The following is a 19,052-nucleotide window of genomic DNA, read 5'->3' as shown; positions in this document are numbered from 1 at the left end:
TATCCAGGATGGTCGAATGACTAAGTCATGCAGATGGAAAGGCTGGGGTCATGGCTCTGAGCAGCAACTGAGGGCCTCTGGAGAATCCTAGGCGTATCTCCTCTGCACAATCTACTCTCTTCATGTCAGATCATTCTAAAATCTATCTGGACCAGCCTAATTCAGCCCTCTCCACCTGCCTAGACCACCTTATTCTAACAATTCTGAAATGCAAGGCATACTTTTCCAAGGAATATAAATCGGACGCCTCTCTCACGACACTGAAGTAGTTATAGGAATAAGAGGCAGCAGCTTGGGGAAAAGAGCAAGAGAGCCCCTCTCTCACTCCAGCAAGAATCCAATATCTTATTAGTGGCACTCAATATGTGCTTAGGACAAGTTATCAGATCAAGATGGAAAAACAGCAACTGGCCCACACCCACCTGGGAAAATGAAAAGTGAAGGTGAGAGCCCTAAGAGAGGTGTTTAAGCCTTCAAACAAAAGTCTAACTGAAATGTGACATAGATAGGAAATCAAATATAAAATAAATCCTCAAAAAACCCACCCAGGATTTAAAGCAAGGTCTTTCAGTGATTGTCCTTAAAATGTGTGCTCTGGGGCAAAAATGGAACCTTGCTATCAATCCGCTGTCCTCATCCCTCTTCCTCAAATCTGTGTCTGAACGGAGAGAAGGCCTGAGCCCTCATGTCATAGCAGAAGTAAGGCAATAAGAACTGTCATGAAAAACCAGGGCTCCTAATTTTGAATATCTCCCCTTCAATTTTCGGAGTATTTTGTTTTGTATTTAAATGATCCAAAATATAAGAGTAACTCTCCTAGTGTGTATTTACTTTGTGACATTGTTTTTGTAAACTTATCCAACTTAACTGGGAGTTGACACATGATTATTAATTAACACACACTGCTTAGTTTGACACATACACTTAAATGACAATACACAACAATGATAAGTTTAGTAGGTCAACATGTAGATAATGTTTCTAAAGAGCAAATATTATCATGACTATATTAAAAAAAACAAAAAAACTGTACTCCCATCTGAAAGTACCAAGAATAGAAATGGTAGTAATTCCCACAACCGGATGACCTTTTTATCCATGTTGACTGACTCAACTTATCATCCATTACAAGATCTAATTTATTCTCTGAGGTACCTGCTGATTTCCAGGCCTGTAAATGTTCACGTTGATTATTTCTCCACAAGTGAAAATTTTAACATCTGCTTTCAGGAATACACAGTTTAGTAAATTTCATTCCAAGACTCAAATTTAAGAAAATAATGATGCATCACTGTGTTTCATTTATAAAGCACTAGATAAATAACTACCACTGCTGACTGATCAACGTATGAGCTAGGCACTAGTCTACATACTTTATGCTCTTCATTTCAATAATTCTCACAATAACACAAAAGTAAATGCATAATAAGAAAGGTATAGCATTTCGATCACACAGATTACAAATTCTGGTTAAAGATTCTACCAAGTAAGTATGATATATGTGAAAAAGGCCTAATAACTGAAACATACACAACAAAACTGGGAATCTGTCATTTTTTTTCTAATAAACACTGATTTTAAAAAACAACAGGTTTTTTAGAAGCACTGATTTGGAGGAACATAACACCTACATCAGTAACATTCTTTTAAATCCAAAACAGACGTGGTCTAACTAACCTGGGAGGTGAATAAACAGCTCATGACCCACAGTCCAGACTTGGGCTGCTCTAGTACAGAGAAGGAAGGATGCTGGAGTAATCTCAGTGGTCTGCCTGCCTCCACACTGACAGTCACTCTGGAGTTGCCTACTTCCTGTTCTTGCAAACATACTCTTTTCCAAGGTGCTTTTAGATAGGAAGCTCAGATTCCACTGAAACAGACCCGTCATGGAAGCATGTGGTTCTTCCTTTTTTTTAAATCACACTTTCACTATTCCTTCTCCCAGCTTAACCAAAAAAAAGAAAAAAGAAAGAAAAAAAAGGCAGCAGCATGCCTCTCACCCACCCTAACTCAAGTGGGGCTGAACAAAAACAATTTGAAGTATTGGTGTCTGATTGAACTTCAACAACCAGGGAACAAATATTTTTGCAAAACACATGGTTTTCCAATTGTTGGCTTTCAACAAAATTGAAGGTTACCTAGTAAAATTGTCAGACAGTAGATCATTAAAAATAATTGATTAATGTTTGGCAATAGATCACTGTGATTTATGGAATATAACTCAGAAGGAGTTCAAGGAATTAAATGGCATTCTCATAACTAAACTCCTTCAATTTCCACCTACTTATTTATGTTAGCAACATTCCTTTGCCTTTCATTTATAAGAACAAAAAGAATAAAATCAATGCTGAAACCTATCTCTTCTAGCAATAAGTAACATTTACCAATGAATGCATAAACATTTAGGATACAAACGGTACAATTCATGTCATTAAGAAAAATGTTTCTATTAAAGTTTATAAATGATCAAAGTGGTAATATATATAGATTATACATTTTGATCAATCATATACTATAACAATTTTTATAACTCAATCCAGAAGAAATTTAATACTTCGAGTTTTAGGATGACAGAATTTTAAGACATATATATATATATATATTTAAAACACATATATATATTTCTTTCAGAAGAAGAATGAAAAGTTGACCAATAATAAGACTCTCAAGCATAAAGTATTATATTAAGATAAAATTTGGTGGAGGAAGTAGAATGGAAATATGAGTTCAAGGAGAAAATAATGATATGAAATTTGACTGTTTAAGGAGAGTTTGTTGAGGGGCTTCCCTGGTGGCGCAATGGTTGAGAGTCCGCCTGCCGATGCAGGGGACACGGGTTTGTGCCCCAGTCCGGGAAGATCCCACATGCCGCAGAGCGGCTGTGCCCGTGAGCCATGGCCGCTGAGCCTGCGCATCTGGAGCCTGTGCTCCGCAATGGGAGAGGCCACGACAGTGAGAGGCCCACGTATCGAAGAAAAAAAAAATAAAAGAGTTTGTTGAGGCTTTTAAAAAATGCATGATTTGGGCTTCCCTGGTGGCGCAGTGGTTGAGAATCTGCCTGCCAGCGCAGGGGACATGGGTTTGAGCCCTGGTCTGGGAAGATCCCACATGCCACGGAGCAACTAGGCCCGTAAGCCACAACTACTGAGCCTGCACGTCTGGAGCCTGTGCCCCGCAAACAAGAGAGGCCGCGACAGCGAAAGGCCCGCGCACCATGATGAAGAGTGGACCCCGCTTGCCGCAACTAGAGAAAGCCCTCACATAGAAACGAAGACCCAACACAGACAAAAAAATTTTAAATAAATAAATAAGTCAGGAGCTCTTAAAAAAAAATGCATGATTTAGTATCAAATTGCTACCTATTGGATATGCTTATCTTAAAATGTCAATATTTACAGTATACCAAAAATAAAACCCTTTGCAAATATTTAAATGTATAAAGGAAAACGATGTCAAATTACAAATATGTAACGGACACAGATTCTTCAAATTCTTATAGGAACAAGGGAATTTGATCTCACCCACACCACTTCACACTTTGTGCTATTCTTTTCCTCTTTTCTGCCCATTCAAGTGACATTTCTCTAAGACCTAGCATCTCAGAAACTCACTTCCTTTATCAAATCTTCTCCAAATGCCTCAACCCTCCAATGACCACTCTCTCAGGCCTGCACATCCTTCTTAAGGAGATACAACACTTAGTGTGTATCAGGTTTTATGTACATTAACTCAGTTAATCCTCCAACACTCCTATGAGGAAGACTCTATTATTGTCATCATTTTTAGGATGATGAAGCCAAGACCATGTATGTAATAACCTGCACAAGGTCAAACACCTGGTAAGCGGCAGAGCAGGTTTGGAAGCTGGGAATGAAATGTACATGGGCTGACTCTGGAGTCGGAGCTCTTAACCGTCACACTTGCCTGTGTTTCCCATCCCTATTCCCTTCATCTGAGTTTAGTACAACACATATTTGTGGGAGATGATGCTATTTCCCACTAAGAAGCTATGCCTTCAATGCAGCAGCTGCTGTCAAACAGCCCCCAAGATAACGTCTGAGTTCTGAATTTGTGTAACCAGAATGTGCTTATAGTCCCTTAAAATAACCTTCCTTTTCACGCCTATAGGGAATAATCAGATTTGACACATAGCTACTTATTTCATTGTTTAAAAGTTTCAATTAACAGGAAAGAAATTCTTAACAATTGCATATTATGATATTCCAAAAATGTTTTAATTACCTAAGTCTGCCTAGCCATAACTTACTTAATGCTTTTTACTCTTAAATCAAACTAAATATGGAACGTAGTCCTGGGAAAAATGAGAGACTGATTATAAACCATTTTAATATCCTCATGAATCTTTTTATGGAAATAAAAACAACTTCAGCAAAGCTGTGAGACCTTGTTTGTAAGTGGAAGGACTCCAGGGATGAGGGCCCCAGATTCAAGCATCCTTAGAAGATGAATTTAGGAGCAAGGAGTCAAGCACCAAAGAAACTTGATGTGAAAACAAGTGTTGTTAAGACTCTTTGATGGTGATACCTAATTGACCATCTAGTCTTTCTCTCCTAAGAAGTTAAAGAACAAACTCAAGGTCACTCTAGTTTGCTTAGAGGCGAAACTAAGGATTCAGATCTCTAATTCCCAAAGTGATTCTCTTATATGTTTAACTGGATACAATTCATTTTGACTCTCTAAAAGTCAAGGGTCATGTTATGAATCCATTTAGATTATATATTCAAAACAGAAGAAAAACAAAGCAACTTCTCTTTGATTGCTAAATATGCCCTTGGAAGGAAATTATCAGTCATTTCAGCCAAAGGAAAGTCTTTTCTTCCATATGGCAGTTCATTACATTTTACCCCCAGGCTACTGTGTACTTTCTTTTGGCAAGATCCACTACATGCAGTACTTTCATAATATGTTGGTGGAAAACAGGCAAAAGTACTTACTGCGTTTAAGGTATTTCTCCTAAGGGCTGAAACATGGTTTACACAGACACATTCACTCACTCACTCACTCACAAACACCTGCCTAGGAGAACATAGTCCTGAGGGGGGAAAAATACCTTGAAGGTATATATTAACAGATCTGGAACCTGAACCTTGTGCCAGTGAAAATGAACATGATACATTGGTAACCCATAGCAACCTAATTCTTCAAAGTAGCAGTTTATGTCAGAAAATAGCACCAGTCTAATAATTATAACTCTGAAGACAAATGAAACTACGGCTCGTGAATGTCACTTACTGATCATAACATCACAGCAAGATACGTATTTTTTGTGATGGTAAAATAACAAATTCCTATAACACAAGGTGGTACAGGGGTTTCTGCTTGTATTATATTCTATCTTCTAATCCAAGGTTAATGATAAAAGCTAAAGCAGCATATCTGGTAACATTTACAGCTTCAATTTAATGAAAGATGATTACACTACAAGAAAAATTAATCCCCACCTCTCCCAACTTTTCCTCCAGAAAAATGTTATTTTCTATAAATGAAATAATCTTTTAGAAATCATAAAATAGTCCTAAAAGGGCATTTCATTAAGTTATGGTCACCATAAAAAGGATTTATTTAACTTGATATAAGGCAAAGCATGATGTTTCATTAGAAATCTCTGATCTTTTGAAGCTTTTAAAGCTTGTGAGCACAAAATTTCCTGTAATTTAATATTTCTAAAAACCTTTTGAATGTAATGTCTGAACAATAATGAAAATAAAATCACAGTGTTTTTAATAGCTTAAATGATGTTAAGAGAGAGATTTTAAACTGTACTGCTTATTATTTTCAGAATCTGGAGAGAACACAAATAGAGAAACTAAAGTTAAATACCAAACCAAGAACAAAACCAAAAGTCAGGCTGCACCCTGGCCTCCCAACTCAGTTTGTTTCAAAATCAACAATGATCACACAGTTTATGTAATTTGGGAAGTGTTGGTTGATTTTTGTCCTTGACTTTGTTTTCTGCTGAAGATTAAATTGGGCAAAAGTTACTTTATGGAGAGAAGAATCAAAGAGTAACTAAAAAAGGAGATTGAGAAATTTAAATATATTTTGTCAGGTTTGCATTACCTTAGGTTTTAAAAGAATGTTTCAAGTAAATGGAATTTGAAAGGTTTAATATGAACGGATACTCAGTAAAGACAATCTATAATAAAACTCATTTTCTGTTTCTTCACCCTTCTTGCTCAGAGATAATAAAATCTTTTGTGTGATTAACTGGTTTAGTAAACATACAATTTCAGTATGTAATCTTAAAATATTAATAGTCTCCCTCCCCCCCAACCCCCATTGATCATGAATTTGGTACTAACAACAGGCTCTAGTCATTAATACTCATCCAAATAACCATATCCACTCAGTTTAAAGGGGGCAAAATTAGTCTATGCCTGAAAATAGTTTAATAAGTTAAGTTCAAGAATAGATATTTTTGTTATCTTAAGAAATTTAAAACCAAAGCCAATCTATAAAAGCTTGGAAGTTGGCTGAAGTATTCGTAGCACCTAAGGTCAAAAGTCAGTTTGTCTATGCATTTTGATCAATCACTCAGAAGCCTAGTTTACAAGATGCCAAAGTTCAAAAGAGCTGTCAAGTATTTCTTAGTACAGACGCTTTAGCGCTGCATAACCAAACCCTTTTCAGGTACTATGAACACCTAGAGAGTCAAACACCCTGAAGATTTCACATCTCTGTCACAGGCCTCGGTTAGTGATTTAATTAAAACCCACTAAGACAGGATCCAGACAACCTGCACCCTGACGCAATAGTGTATGAAAGGAAAGGAGAGATGGAAATGGGTCACAGAGGCTACCAAGAAAAGGCTCTATCTCTAGAACTGGGTTTTTTTTCTTTTTTTTCCCAGGAGCTCAGATACAAACATGGGAGGCTATACAGTTTGGAAGAAAGCCTTTCAGGTGATCTAATATCTCCATTTTTCACAAACTGTAGTCTTGTTGGGGAAAAAAAATGCTCTGGGCTTGAGACAGCAAAAAGAAAGATGGATCTGCCACTTTGAACAGTTACATATGCTGGTTTCAGGTTCAGTCCAAGCAAGTACAGTAAAACTCATCTGAACAGCACTTTAAGTTAACTTCACATTATATCCAACTTATTTATCTGTCATTTCCCACAAACTTCTGAAGCTTCCTGCTTCCAGGCTGCAAAAATCTACCATCAGCAAAAAAGGCTTGAGCTCAAGTTTATTCCACTCACTGAGACATCCAGAGGCAATCTGAGGTCTGCATATTTATTTTTTATTAGTATTTTTGTTATGCTAATACTCTAAGTACTCCATTCAAAACAACCTCTATTCCTTAACTGACTAATCAGAGCCAGCACTGCCACCTTGGAGAGCTGGGGCTCAGTGAATTCTCCGTGGCCCCTGCTCCTGCTAAAGGGCTGCTGTCAGCCACTGGGCATTTCTGACTGCTCAGTAGGGGACAGGAGGGGAGGGGAAGAGGAGAAAAGACAAGCATTTAGTTCTGATGAGTGTGTTTATTGGAATAAGTAAACGGGCCAAGTCAGAGCCTATTAATTTCCAAATTGGCCATTGAAGCATGACGGCAAGCTAGGCTACAGCCACAGAAGCAGAAGAGGGCCCTCTAATTTACAGAAACCACCCTTTGATATGAGACCCAGATCCCATGGCCAACAGAAGAAAACTCAGAAGTTGCATTGATGGACGGATGCAATTAAACAGAAGCAAAAGCAATTAAGCAAATACACCTGTTGAGAAGTTGGAATTTTTCTGATGAGTTGCTTCAGCAACTCTGAGACACAGCCTATCCCTAAATATAACTGATGAAAAGCAATAGTAAACCAAGTCTGATGATGGAGATCTGTGCCAAACGGTGCCATGTTATATTCAAGGAAGAACTTCTCCATTAAAACACAATAGTTTTAGCAAACTTACAAAGTAGATAAGCACATCTCCTGTGTGATCATGCTATTTTCTACCCATAAAATGAAACCTTTGGTGAAACATAGGTGAAGATGGAGTTTTAGGGCTCTCAGAAACAGTAAACAATGGCTTATGCAAGAGTACAAAGAGATAGCCAAAAATAGTGTTTCTGACTTAAAAGGTTTTGGGAAACTAAATAAAAGATTATTTCAAAACTACAAACTTTCTTGTAGGTAGCGAAGTGATTTCAGATAATTGCAAAACACACATAGTTAGTGTCTAATATGACTTTACCATCTTCTAGAAGACCTTTTACTTCTTAATTCAACATACAAATCATGGGTAATCCTGAAAACATATCCCATTACCACCTAAGAAGTCACATGAGAAAGTTTGTCCACACCTGAAATTCTACCAAAAGGCAAACATCGTTGAGATTTGAAGTTTAAGAAAGTTAACTAAAAACAAAATCAAATTTAGACACTGAAATTTGAAAACTGAAGTTAGTTGTCCAAGAAATTCCCTGAACATAGCAGCCTTTGCTTCCGCACAAAACCTAAAAAGTAAACAGGGCCTGCCCATTCATTTTATCACTGGTTTTGAAATGCTTTATTGTCTACCTGCCTAAAGATTCTGGGAAAGAATATTTTCCTTTTCTAATTTTTCATCTTAGCTAACAGCAACAAAACATTTAAAGTGGCATTTTTATGAGGTCTTTTCTAAGAGAGTTGATATAATGGTAAATGGCCTGGTTATCAGGATTAAACTTGTGGTTGGAAGAGTACTCCATTCTAAAAAGAGCAAATTCAAAATCAACCAACAAAACTGTACAATTCTGAGATTGTTTGGGAACCACAGCTCCACCCAAATCCTATGGAAGGACCAGTGCCACGGTCCACAGTTCAGTTTCTAATGAGATCAAAGGCCTACTTCTTATCACTTGATTAACAAAGAAGCTGCTTCAATACTGTCCTAAAAGCAATTAAAACTGCCTGATTTTATGCTCTATAAGCTAAAGAGTCATAAACAAGCAGAACAAGCAGAGAACATTTTTCTTTTAAAGTTAAATTCTAGTAGTACACTATGACAATACATTCTATATTTAAGGCAGGCCGTGTGTGTGTGTGTGTGTGTGTGTGTGTGTGTGTGTGTGTGTGTGTGTGAGACAGAGGTAGTCAGTGATCCATTAATTGAAAGCCACATTTAATATAATTTCCATTTTATACGATAAAACCACTATACTGTTTTTAAATCTGAGAAATGAGCACATGACTTAAGACAAATACTGCAATAGGAAAGAGAAGATATACAGAAGAAAAGAACAAGTATATGTAAGGCGTTAAATGTTTTACCATTTTTAATTATCAAAGGGTAAATACTACATTTTAAATCATATGATAAGTCTGATGTCAAGGTTAGACAGATGATTGTTATCTCCGAAAACCAACTGCTAATTTATTAAAACCAACAAAAGAAAAGCAAGAATTCAAGAATCAGTATACATTTGTTTCACATCTGCGTTTCTGTTTTCTTACCATGTATGTTGTACAGTCGAACTCTGTGGGTAACATGTTCAAAAAAGCAAGTCACGTCCGAAAAAAACCTTCCATGTTGCACTATGACAAAGGGTGGTGTTGTGTAAACATAAGGCTGAGGAGGAAATCACATTTTTAAGAAAAGTATTTTGGCTTTTAGTTTTTCCAAGGAATGTTTATTATAGTTTCCAAACTGGCAAATGTATATCACCTGATACTTGTAATTTTAAGTGAAAAACAAACCTTACGAGGTATCAGAATATGTGCATGCTACAAAAATTGAATATAAGGTTTTGCATTAGACAAAAACTGCTGAAAATAGAAAATAAAAATCGTACAACCTGATTGGCCTAGATGATCTACAAACATTTCTCCCAGATATAAAAATTTCTAATTAAAATCTTTCTATATTGTCCATATGTTGTTTATTAGAATGAGCAATCGTTCTATAGCAGTGACATTTTCTCAGGTAAACATTTATTATAACCATGGCTCCCTAATGTTCAGGGGTTGGGAAGGTGGCTAGGATGACCACAGGGAGTCATCTTAAGCAAACAGGAAGCAGGAATCAGAAACATAGTTTAATCACAGTCAGGTTTACTACTCTAACACTGCCCTTTTACTCACAAGAACTAGCTGAATATAAAGCCAACTTCTAAACTCGGAAAAACTATGGCAACCACTGGTTTAGTTTTCATTATTTAGAATCTAGATTAAAGAAACTATGAGAATAAAACACATAGCTTATATGACACAGAAACAAAATTTAAAGCATTTATGAAGAATTTTATTTTCTTAAGTATTACACACCTTAGAAAGCTCAACAATAGCCTAAAAAGCTAGGCTTGCAATGTAGCACAAGATTTTTAGAACTGTGTAATTTTCTTCCAAATTTACCTCTTTGGCTAGAGAAAAATATTCTGAAATTAATATAATGCTTTATAGTTAACAAAGTTTTTGTTCCTAATTACCATATAGCTAGAAAGTAATGGAGGAGAATGAAACCTAGGACGGTGATGTCCGGGCCTTTTTCTGATAAACTCAGCTGTCTCTTTCCCTGATGTTCTTTTATTTCTTCTTTGTAAACATATGATGATTCTCTTTATCCTTCTATCTAATATTAGAGCTATTTAAAGATAAAATCATTTAAAATAAATTAGTAATTATAATTGTCCATGTATAATATTCTATAGCATAGCTACTTTTTTTTTTAAAAGAAAATGTCAGTCAAAACCAAATGCCTGTCTAATGACAAAAGCTGTTAAGTGAGAAAACACTGATGTAGCTTATACTTAGGATCCACTGCCTATCCTGAAATGCCTACTATGAGCTGTAGCTTACCTTTAATTCCTCAATGATTTAAAAAAACAGAAACAATGACAAATAACTAGAATCCTGAGTGTGGCCTACACAATCTCTTAAAATCTATATTTGATTTTGGTTAACAAGCTTTTCTAGAACAAAAGTAACTTTTTCAGGAGACAGGACCCTAGGCAACAAAATACGGAGAATAATTTATCTTAAAGTGGAGAAAACCTGTGTAAGTGTAAAAGCAAAGGAAGAAACTCTAAAGAAAAAAATACAAAATTGACTACACAAAAATTAAAAACTACTACATAACACAAAAATAGAAGAATTAACAAACTAAATGACACATTGAGAGCATAAATAGGATATAGGATTGCAATAAATAGGAAAAAGGATTAATTTTACCATATATAAAGAATACTTACAGATCCACAAGTCATATCGATAGAAAAATGGTCAAAGAACTTAAATAGGAAACTCATAAAAGAAATATGAAAGATAAAGACATAAAAAAGTTCAACCTCACTAATAATCAGAAAAATCTTAACAGTAAAATATTTTTCACTCATTATTATAAGTAAAGCATTTAATATGGCTAATTCTCAAAGCTTAGAATAGCATACTAGAGAGCTACTCTCAGAAAAACACTGGTGGGAGTGAATATGTATGCCATCTTTCTAGAGGGAAGATAAGTAGTACGTATATGTCAAAAGCCTTAAAAGGCTTCATCCACTGACACAAAATGACTCTTCTGGAAAGCTATTCTCAGGAAATAATTAGCACTGTACAAAAAGAATGCTACAGAGAAAGCTTATCACAATGTTACAGCAGTAAAGTACTGGGAGAAAATGTACATATGCAACAATAGGAAATTCTTTTTTTCCCCACATATATACACACAAACACACATGTTTTTTGTGTGAGAACACTTAAGTTCTACCCTCTTAGCAAATTTCAATTATATAATACAGTGCTATCAACTAGTTACCATATTATATATCAGACCCTCAGACCTCATTCATCTTATAGCTAAAAGTTTTAAAACACAAAAGTGTATATTAAAACTGTGTTTTCAGGGCTTCCCTGGTGGCGCAGTGGTTGAGAGTCCGCCTGCCGATGCAGGGCACACGGGTTCGTGCCCCGGTCCGGGAAGATCCCACATGCTGTGGAGCGGCTGGGCCCGTGAGCTGAGCCTGCACGTCCGGAGCCTGTGCTCCGCAACGGGAGAGGCCACAGCAGTGAGAGGCCCGCATACCGCAAAAAACAAAAAAAAACAAAAAAAACAACCATGTTTTCAAAGAACATATCAAATTGTGAGCACTGTCTCAATGAAAAATAAAATATGTTCATGTAGGAAGACAAAAACTTAAAAATGGGGGAAAAAAGATATGCACAGAATAAAAGACAGTAAAAATATATCAAAATGTTGGCAGGGGTTTTCATGGGCTTGTGGAATAGTTGGCAAATTTTATTGTTTTCTTAGTTTTCTGCATTAAATGTGCTAAGATTTGCATATACTACCTTTACAGTCAAGGGTAGGAAAACATTTTTTTGTTTGCTTTATAATAGTGCTAAAATTTAAGGAGAAAAATGGCTCAGTGGTCAATCTATTTTTCTCATATGGCTAGGAATTTTGTGTCTATATATATGCCATGCCACATATGTACACAACAACACAGCAGCACCCTAATCTTAAATCAAATCTAGTTTCTTTCCATAGAAAGCATTTGTCCACTGTAGCATCCTAACTGAATTTCAACTCTGAGAAATTATTTGTTTATCTAACATTCAACTAGAAATTGCTGTATGTCAATAATGATATATATAATGGAGCCAACTCATTTATTCCTAATAGATAACAAAATATTGAGATGCATTTATTTTGCTCCTCATTATTCTTTCAATAAGTGCTTATTCACTGCTCAGCTCACCAGCACTTACCTTGGCTTCCCCATCTGGTAAGAAGAGGTAGGCACCACTTTTGTCCTTTTTACTCGTGGTTCCATACCATGAAAACTGCACTTTTACTTCATGACTTTTACCATCTCCTTTATTTATCATTTCCTAAGGATAAAAAAAAAAAATTAAGGTAACTCACAATTAAGACATTAACAAGTTGTATCTAGTTACACGTATATGTCAATTCCAAAAAAAAAAATTACCTGGCAATAGATTCAAAAATGATAACATTCACCCTCTAATACTCACAATTCTTAGATAAACACTCAAAATTTTATACTTAACCTTAGGATTTAAAATCTTTGCCATAGGAACAAAAAGAACACATTTCACCAAGGAAGAAAGAGATATACAAATTAAGAGATTAGACCAGTACTTCTCAAACTTTCTGTAGCAAAGGAGTGGATTTACTTTTATTTCCAATATGCATGGAACAATATTTTTGTAAAGTACAATGAAAGTGAATTACTAGAAAAATTAAAGTGATATGCCAAATATACACTCAAATTTTTTATTATTAGATTCAATAGGCATAATTTTACTCAGTCAAATTACTTTAAAGTTTCCATAAACATTTCTAAACAGCCACAGCTTCCATACTTATCTTGTGGACAAATAACAAACAGTCCACTGAGCAGCACCCCCCACAGACCACACTTATAAGGAGCAAGTGGTCACTGTGGACCACAAGGAGAAGGTACATATAGCTTACATCTATCCTTTCTCCCAGAGAATCTGTGTCCACTTTTCCCACTTTGCAGAAGTAATCTGCATATATTATAATAAAAGTGACAAGACTTCTATAAATTTCAGAACTATTCAGAACATACCTCCATAAGCCCAGAGTGACCAAACCGCAGCTTAATAAAGGAGTTCTCTAGAGTTATATCTTCTTGAGCACTTTTTATATTATTCATGTTGAAAATTCCTTTATTTGCTATATGACCATTATATAGGGCATATTCAGCTAAATGTGGATTTGAACTTGCTGTTTCCAAAATCTTATATACCTTCAGTCCCAATGGTGGCATCTGTGCTAGAAAAGAGATCTTTACAAGATAAAGGAGAGAATTTATTAAAGAGAAATGTATCTACTGAAAGGAAACCATATATACTTCTAGTAAAAAGGAGAAACTACCATATTTAAAAAAGAGAATATAGTAATATTCCATAAATATATTTTGATAACTTATGGGTAGAGTATCCACATCTCTGTTTATCCAGGGAAACTAATAACTTCAAGTGGGTAAGACTATCAAAGACATTACTGCTTTCATCCAATATATGAAATTATGTGACCATCCTCAATTGTCCTACGGTGCTCATAATGGATGCTCAGACAGGGAAATGCTCCACGAAGGTAAGGGTTTATTGTGAACAATGATTTTTCCTAATTATTAGGAATCTTTTAATAATACTATAATATTTCAGTACATTAAAAATAAAAATGGTAAGTGTAACAATATAAATATTAAGCACATTAGTTCAATCAACACCAGCCATCAAATGCCTGGGGGCCAGCAGACACTGAACAAGGCATGGAGGATGCACCCATGACTCCTGCCTTCCAGGAGCTCCTGTTCCATTCTCTAAATGGGGTGTTTCCTGTAAAATCTGACCAAAACTGGTGTTATACTTTCCTTTCTATCTAAAGGATTATGAATTTATAAGAGCAGCCAGCAATGGCTTTTAATTTTCTTTTAGAGTTCCTAGCTTATGTCTGTGTCTTTAGGGTTTGGAGAACAATTTAAATTGTACTCCAAACTATAAAATTTAGATCTTTCCAGTGATATGGGGGTTCAGTTTAATATTGCTTATTTTAAGACATTTCCCCCAAAAAATGTCTATTATTTGAATCCAAATTTTTTCCATAATTATCTCAGAAAAGAAGCATCTTACTTATTTTAGGAAGTCTTTCTTTCACAGTATATTAATGTCACCTTTGCAGTGAAAAGTTGAAAGTATCCCAAGTTATTTAGAAGGATGGTATTTATCTCCATTTCCATATTTATAACTGTCATTAAATTAAGTTAGACAAAAAATTCAAAATTTTATGAGAAATGATTACTTCATGACTTCAGGAACAAGTTACAATAGATATACAAAGATATACAATATACATACTAATAACATTCTAAAAATAACATACAACACACATACTAACAAAGATATTGATATTTTGGAAAACACAGGATCTATTTTCCTTTAGTGTCATTTAACTCACCAGTTAAATCCTCTGGCATTTACACCTTTAACCACTTTACATACACCAACTTGACAGCTCTCAGGGATATATATTAATACACATATAAACTATATACTGGCTATGCTTTTTTCATGTTGCCTCTCTAAGTTCTATAGAGAGCACATACCTCATAGGCTGTCTGTGAAACAGTACTTGCTGTATCCCACACTGCACTCATTTGAATTTCCACGGGCTTTCCTGAAGCAGAGGATACTTGCGCTGTCGGGGAGCTCACACAGACTGAGACTACTGAGTTTCGGTCTTGTTCTGAAGGATTGTAGACCACAAGATACCTGCAAAAACAGTCGCTTTACTATTGGGGTCTCAAGATATTTGAACTTTTCCACATTATTTGTGAGATTTCAGGTCATAGACAGTCATAAAGCCAACACAAGGAGAAGAATTATAAGAAATAGTCTGGTAAAACTTTTGGAGAACAGGCAATTTCATCACAACAAATACCACACAGTACAAAGAGTAATGAAATAATGACTCAGACATTCTAAGAATAAATGTTATACAAATGAAAGACATTAATACAACTATAATTAAGTTATTTCTATGTCCCAGAAAATGACTTATATACATATGGTTTTATTGGTCTTTCTAAAATAACCAGCCCTATATCATTACTATCCTGATCCCTGCCTAACTCACTGAACAAGAAAATACATAAATTGTCTGTTTGCATTTTAGTCACAACTAATTTCAATTAAAATTCATTTAGTTCATTCATTTTAGATCATTAAAACACAGTGAAATGTACAGCTATACATGCAGAATCACGTAATTCACATATATATTTTATACACAGGGGCCCTTATTATCCAAGAGAGTTGGTTCTAGAGGAAAGGTCATTTGAAGTGAATCCACTTAAAATAGAGGATGAAATTTTATAATAAATAGTGGTAAAATAATTGATTGGAACTTGGCTAGAAAAGGGAAATAACGACTATTAAAATAAGTTTAGGCAATATTTGCAACTAAGTATAATTCTTAGAATGAAGTAGGGTTTTTGGCAAAATTTTTCCAACAATATTTTATATTAGTACATTATGACATCCTTCACATAACATTTCATTTTTACAGGATGGTTTTAAACATAACTATATTTATAAAAAATATTCAAGGACTTAATCATTTTTCTAAAAGTTCTCTCTCAATTCTTTGATATTTAAATAATTGTCAGTTGAATCCCCTAACATCCTTGGTTTTCTCAGTAGCATAACTCTGCTGGATCCTCACTGCTTCATGGCTTTGCCTGTGAGTAAAAACGTTCTAGATCATCATGTCACAGACTTCATGAATTATGCACTCTTTGTAACATTTATGATTTTACTTTATAAACAATTTGCATCATATTATCTTCAAATAAAATAAGCAGTATCAAAGAGGATATTTGACTAATAATATAACTGATTCAATAGTGAATATTTTCATGATCTGAAATATTTTGCTTTCCTACATAATTCTGTAACTTCAGGAACACAGAAATGAATAGTCAGTCAACCACTTCTCCCTCTTACCCATAGGTGATATCAGACTTGGTCCAAACAAGCTAGCATTGTTTATTTAGTGCATCAGAAAGCCTAGCAGCCCTCTTTTATCCTATATGTGTCCTGTATATTTCAACTGCATTGCAAATGGTTTGTCAGGAAATAAAATTAATACAGTGGCCAGAACTAAAGTGAAGGATAACAGAAAAGCACGAAGGAAAAGAAAGAGGATGTAGTGTAAAACCTATAAAATGTTTGATTTATAAGTTGTTTATCAGCTGAAGCACTTTTGATTGAGACAGTACTGTGAGATACCAAAGGTAACAATATATGACAATAAGAACGTCTCTGGCTCCTATTAGGCTTGTAGTATATACATCAGGATCACAAGATCTAACTTACACCATTTATGTTCATTGAGATTCCACATGTATACGAGAAAAGAGCAGCTGAAGCATGCAGGCAAAAACATATCTACAAAGGGCACTGAAGCCTCAAAGTGCTAGGCAAAACCCCATTTTTATCCACAGAAGCAATTCTCAAGGAGAGTGAGAATACTGCCCCCTTGAGAGGTGTGCTTAACAGACTTACCTGAAGGAATCAACCTATTTGCACCCTCCCACTGCCCTCCACCAGAGCTCACGTTTTGCCTGATTGTTCTCCTATCACAAACACACCTGGAGAATCACAAATGCCAGGGTTCATTGTTATCAACTACACTATATTATATTCCTCAGGTACACGGGAGAAGAAAAGCAGTTGAGGATCACTCATGTCCAGCACCAAAGATGTTCAAACCAGCATCCCAGAAATGAGTGACTTACTACTGAACCCCATGTGCCCAGAGGCTTAGAGCCAGTATGTGAAGAACTCTAGAACATGTAGTCTGAAGACTTAGGCCAGTCCCTTAATTCTGCAGAAGTCATGAGGCAGACCTAGGTACAGAACCCAGCATCCCCACTCTGATGCTCTACTACCCAGAGCTGGCTATAAAGGCTCTGATAATAAAATATAAAGTGTCCAAGCAATAAATTAGGTAGCAAGCACCCAAAACACTGATTCTTCCCAGCGAGGAAGAAAATGACTCAAATTTAAAGCAAATAATAATTTCAACCATACATTTCGTTTTGTACAATATTAAATAGCTTTTTATAATAAGCTGTGAACTGGGTTCTGTTTTGTTTCATTTTCATAGCTAATTAGTATTTGACCATAATGATGTTTCTACTGTACTGAATGATTATGTAATTATCATGTCAGGAATCTATTCAAAAACTAAATGTGTAGAGTATATAATGAGTATAAAGCTGCACTAAGAAAATAATTTTTTAACATAATTAGAGATTCCCAGCATGTTCAAGTGCATCACAGCACACATTTATCTGATACACAAACCTCTACGTACATTTCAAGTAGAGTAGAGAGAAAGCATTATCATACATGAATTATATTTCCTTGGGAAATAAGTACAGCATCACAAATTAACTAAATTTTCATTGTCATTATCATGTTTAGTAGTCAAACATTTGTTACACTGCCAATATCTCCAAACATGAATCCTTTTAAGTCAATCAATTGTGAACGGAACCAGGAGGTTTCATATCATAATATCATACTCACTTATTAAAAATTAATATTATTTCATCCACACTAACAGATGAAAAGAGTAAAATATCGCTGAAAAATGGGGCTAGTTAATTTCTATTTTATCTTGGAAGTAACTATATAGGAAGCTCAGAAATATTTTTTCCCAATTTCCCCTATATTTGCATTAGCTTCTTATCTATCATCTGTCACCAAGTCACATCCAGCCTCCTAGCTCGCATTATGACATTAAGCCCCTGCAACTTGCCTACAGGCAATTATCTCAATTTTCTATATACGATGAACAACCTTCACCTCATGAAGATATCTGCCAATCAAATGAGAGGGCAAACTATGATCTACTGTGGCTGAGGGAAAAAGGAATGGAGAGAAATGAAAAGACATCTGTACGCTCATGTCAAACTGGGAGTCATTTTAGGAAGAACTATAATTCCACTGTAAACGAGGTTCTGTCCTTGAAGATTCTAATGAGGAGGAGTATATTTAGAATTTCCTCACTCCTTTTGTAGAAATGATTTATGTCATTTATGTCATGTTAAGAAAGACAACAGTGGCATTCCAGGTCCTCTCTCTGAGGCAAATCTTATCAGTGCCTACTATGAACAAAAGACTAGGACCACGTGGACTTCCTTCTTGGACTGGACATAGGGCAGAATGAAAGTAAGATGCCTCTTGGTGAGAGTGAAGCTGGAGTTAACCACTTACAGAGTGCTTCCTGTATGCCGGGGTTCAGTCCTCAGGCCTATAATCTATGAGGCACAGCCTTTCATCCTTCACTGGACAGATAGGAGAGCTGAGGTTCAGGGAGGTTAGGTATGTTGCAGAGGCGCAAGCAGCTACAAGTGCCACAACAGACTTAGAACTCAGTCCTACCCCTATTACCATCTTCTTAACCATCCTAACCACTTTATTCACAGGCCAAGCTTATAACAACCATTTTGACAACTGCGGTTTCCTGTGGAGATTCCCTTAGTTCCTAATTCACTTGAGAAGAA

The 19,052-nt window shown here is 35.6% G+C and overlaps 1 protein-coding gene across 1 annotated transcript in view; it reads right to left on the bottom strand.

The window, feature by feature from the left end:
* MAN2A1 (mannosidase alpha class 2A member 1) overlaps window positions 1-19,052 on the bottom strand; it is a gene marked incomplete at its 5' end in the record, with an annotated part of 159,180 nt that overhangs the window by 31,923 nt on the left and 108,205 nt on the right. Inside the window, 4 exons of the mRNA XM_082651000.1 lie at window positions 9,445-9,559; window positions 12,694-12,816; window positions 13,542-13,760; window positions 15,084-15,249. Of these exons, the coding sequence (XP_082507126.1) occupies window positions 9,445-9,559; window positions 12,694-12,816; window positions 13,542-13,760; window positions 15,084-15,249 (623 nt within the window). The remainder of the gene's footprint in view (window positions 1-9,444; window positions 9,560-12,693; window positions 12,817-13,541; window positions 13,761-15,083; window positions 15,250-19,052) is intronic.

Source organism: Grampus griseus (genome assembly GCF_964374135.1).
Source record: "Grampus griseus genome assembly, chromosome: 3".
Taxonomy (NCBI): domain Eukaryota; kingdom Metazoa; phylum Chordata; class Mammalia; order Artiodactyla; family Delphinidae; genus Grampus; species Grampus griseus.
The sequence above is the reverse complement of the archived record's forward strand: the minus strand, read 5'-3'. Positions and strand labels throughout refer to the sequence as shown.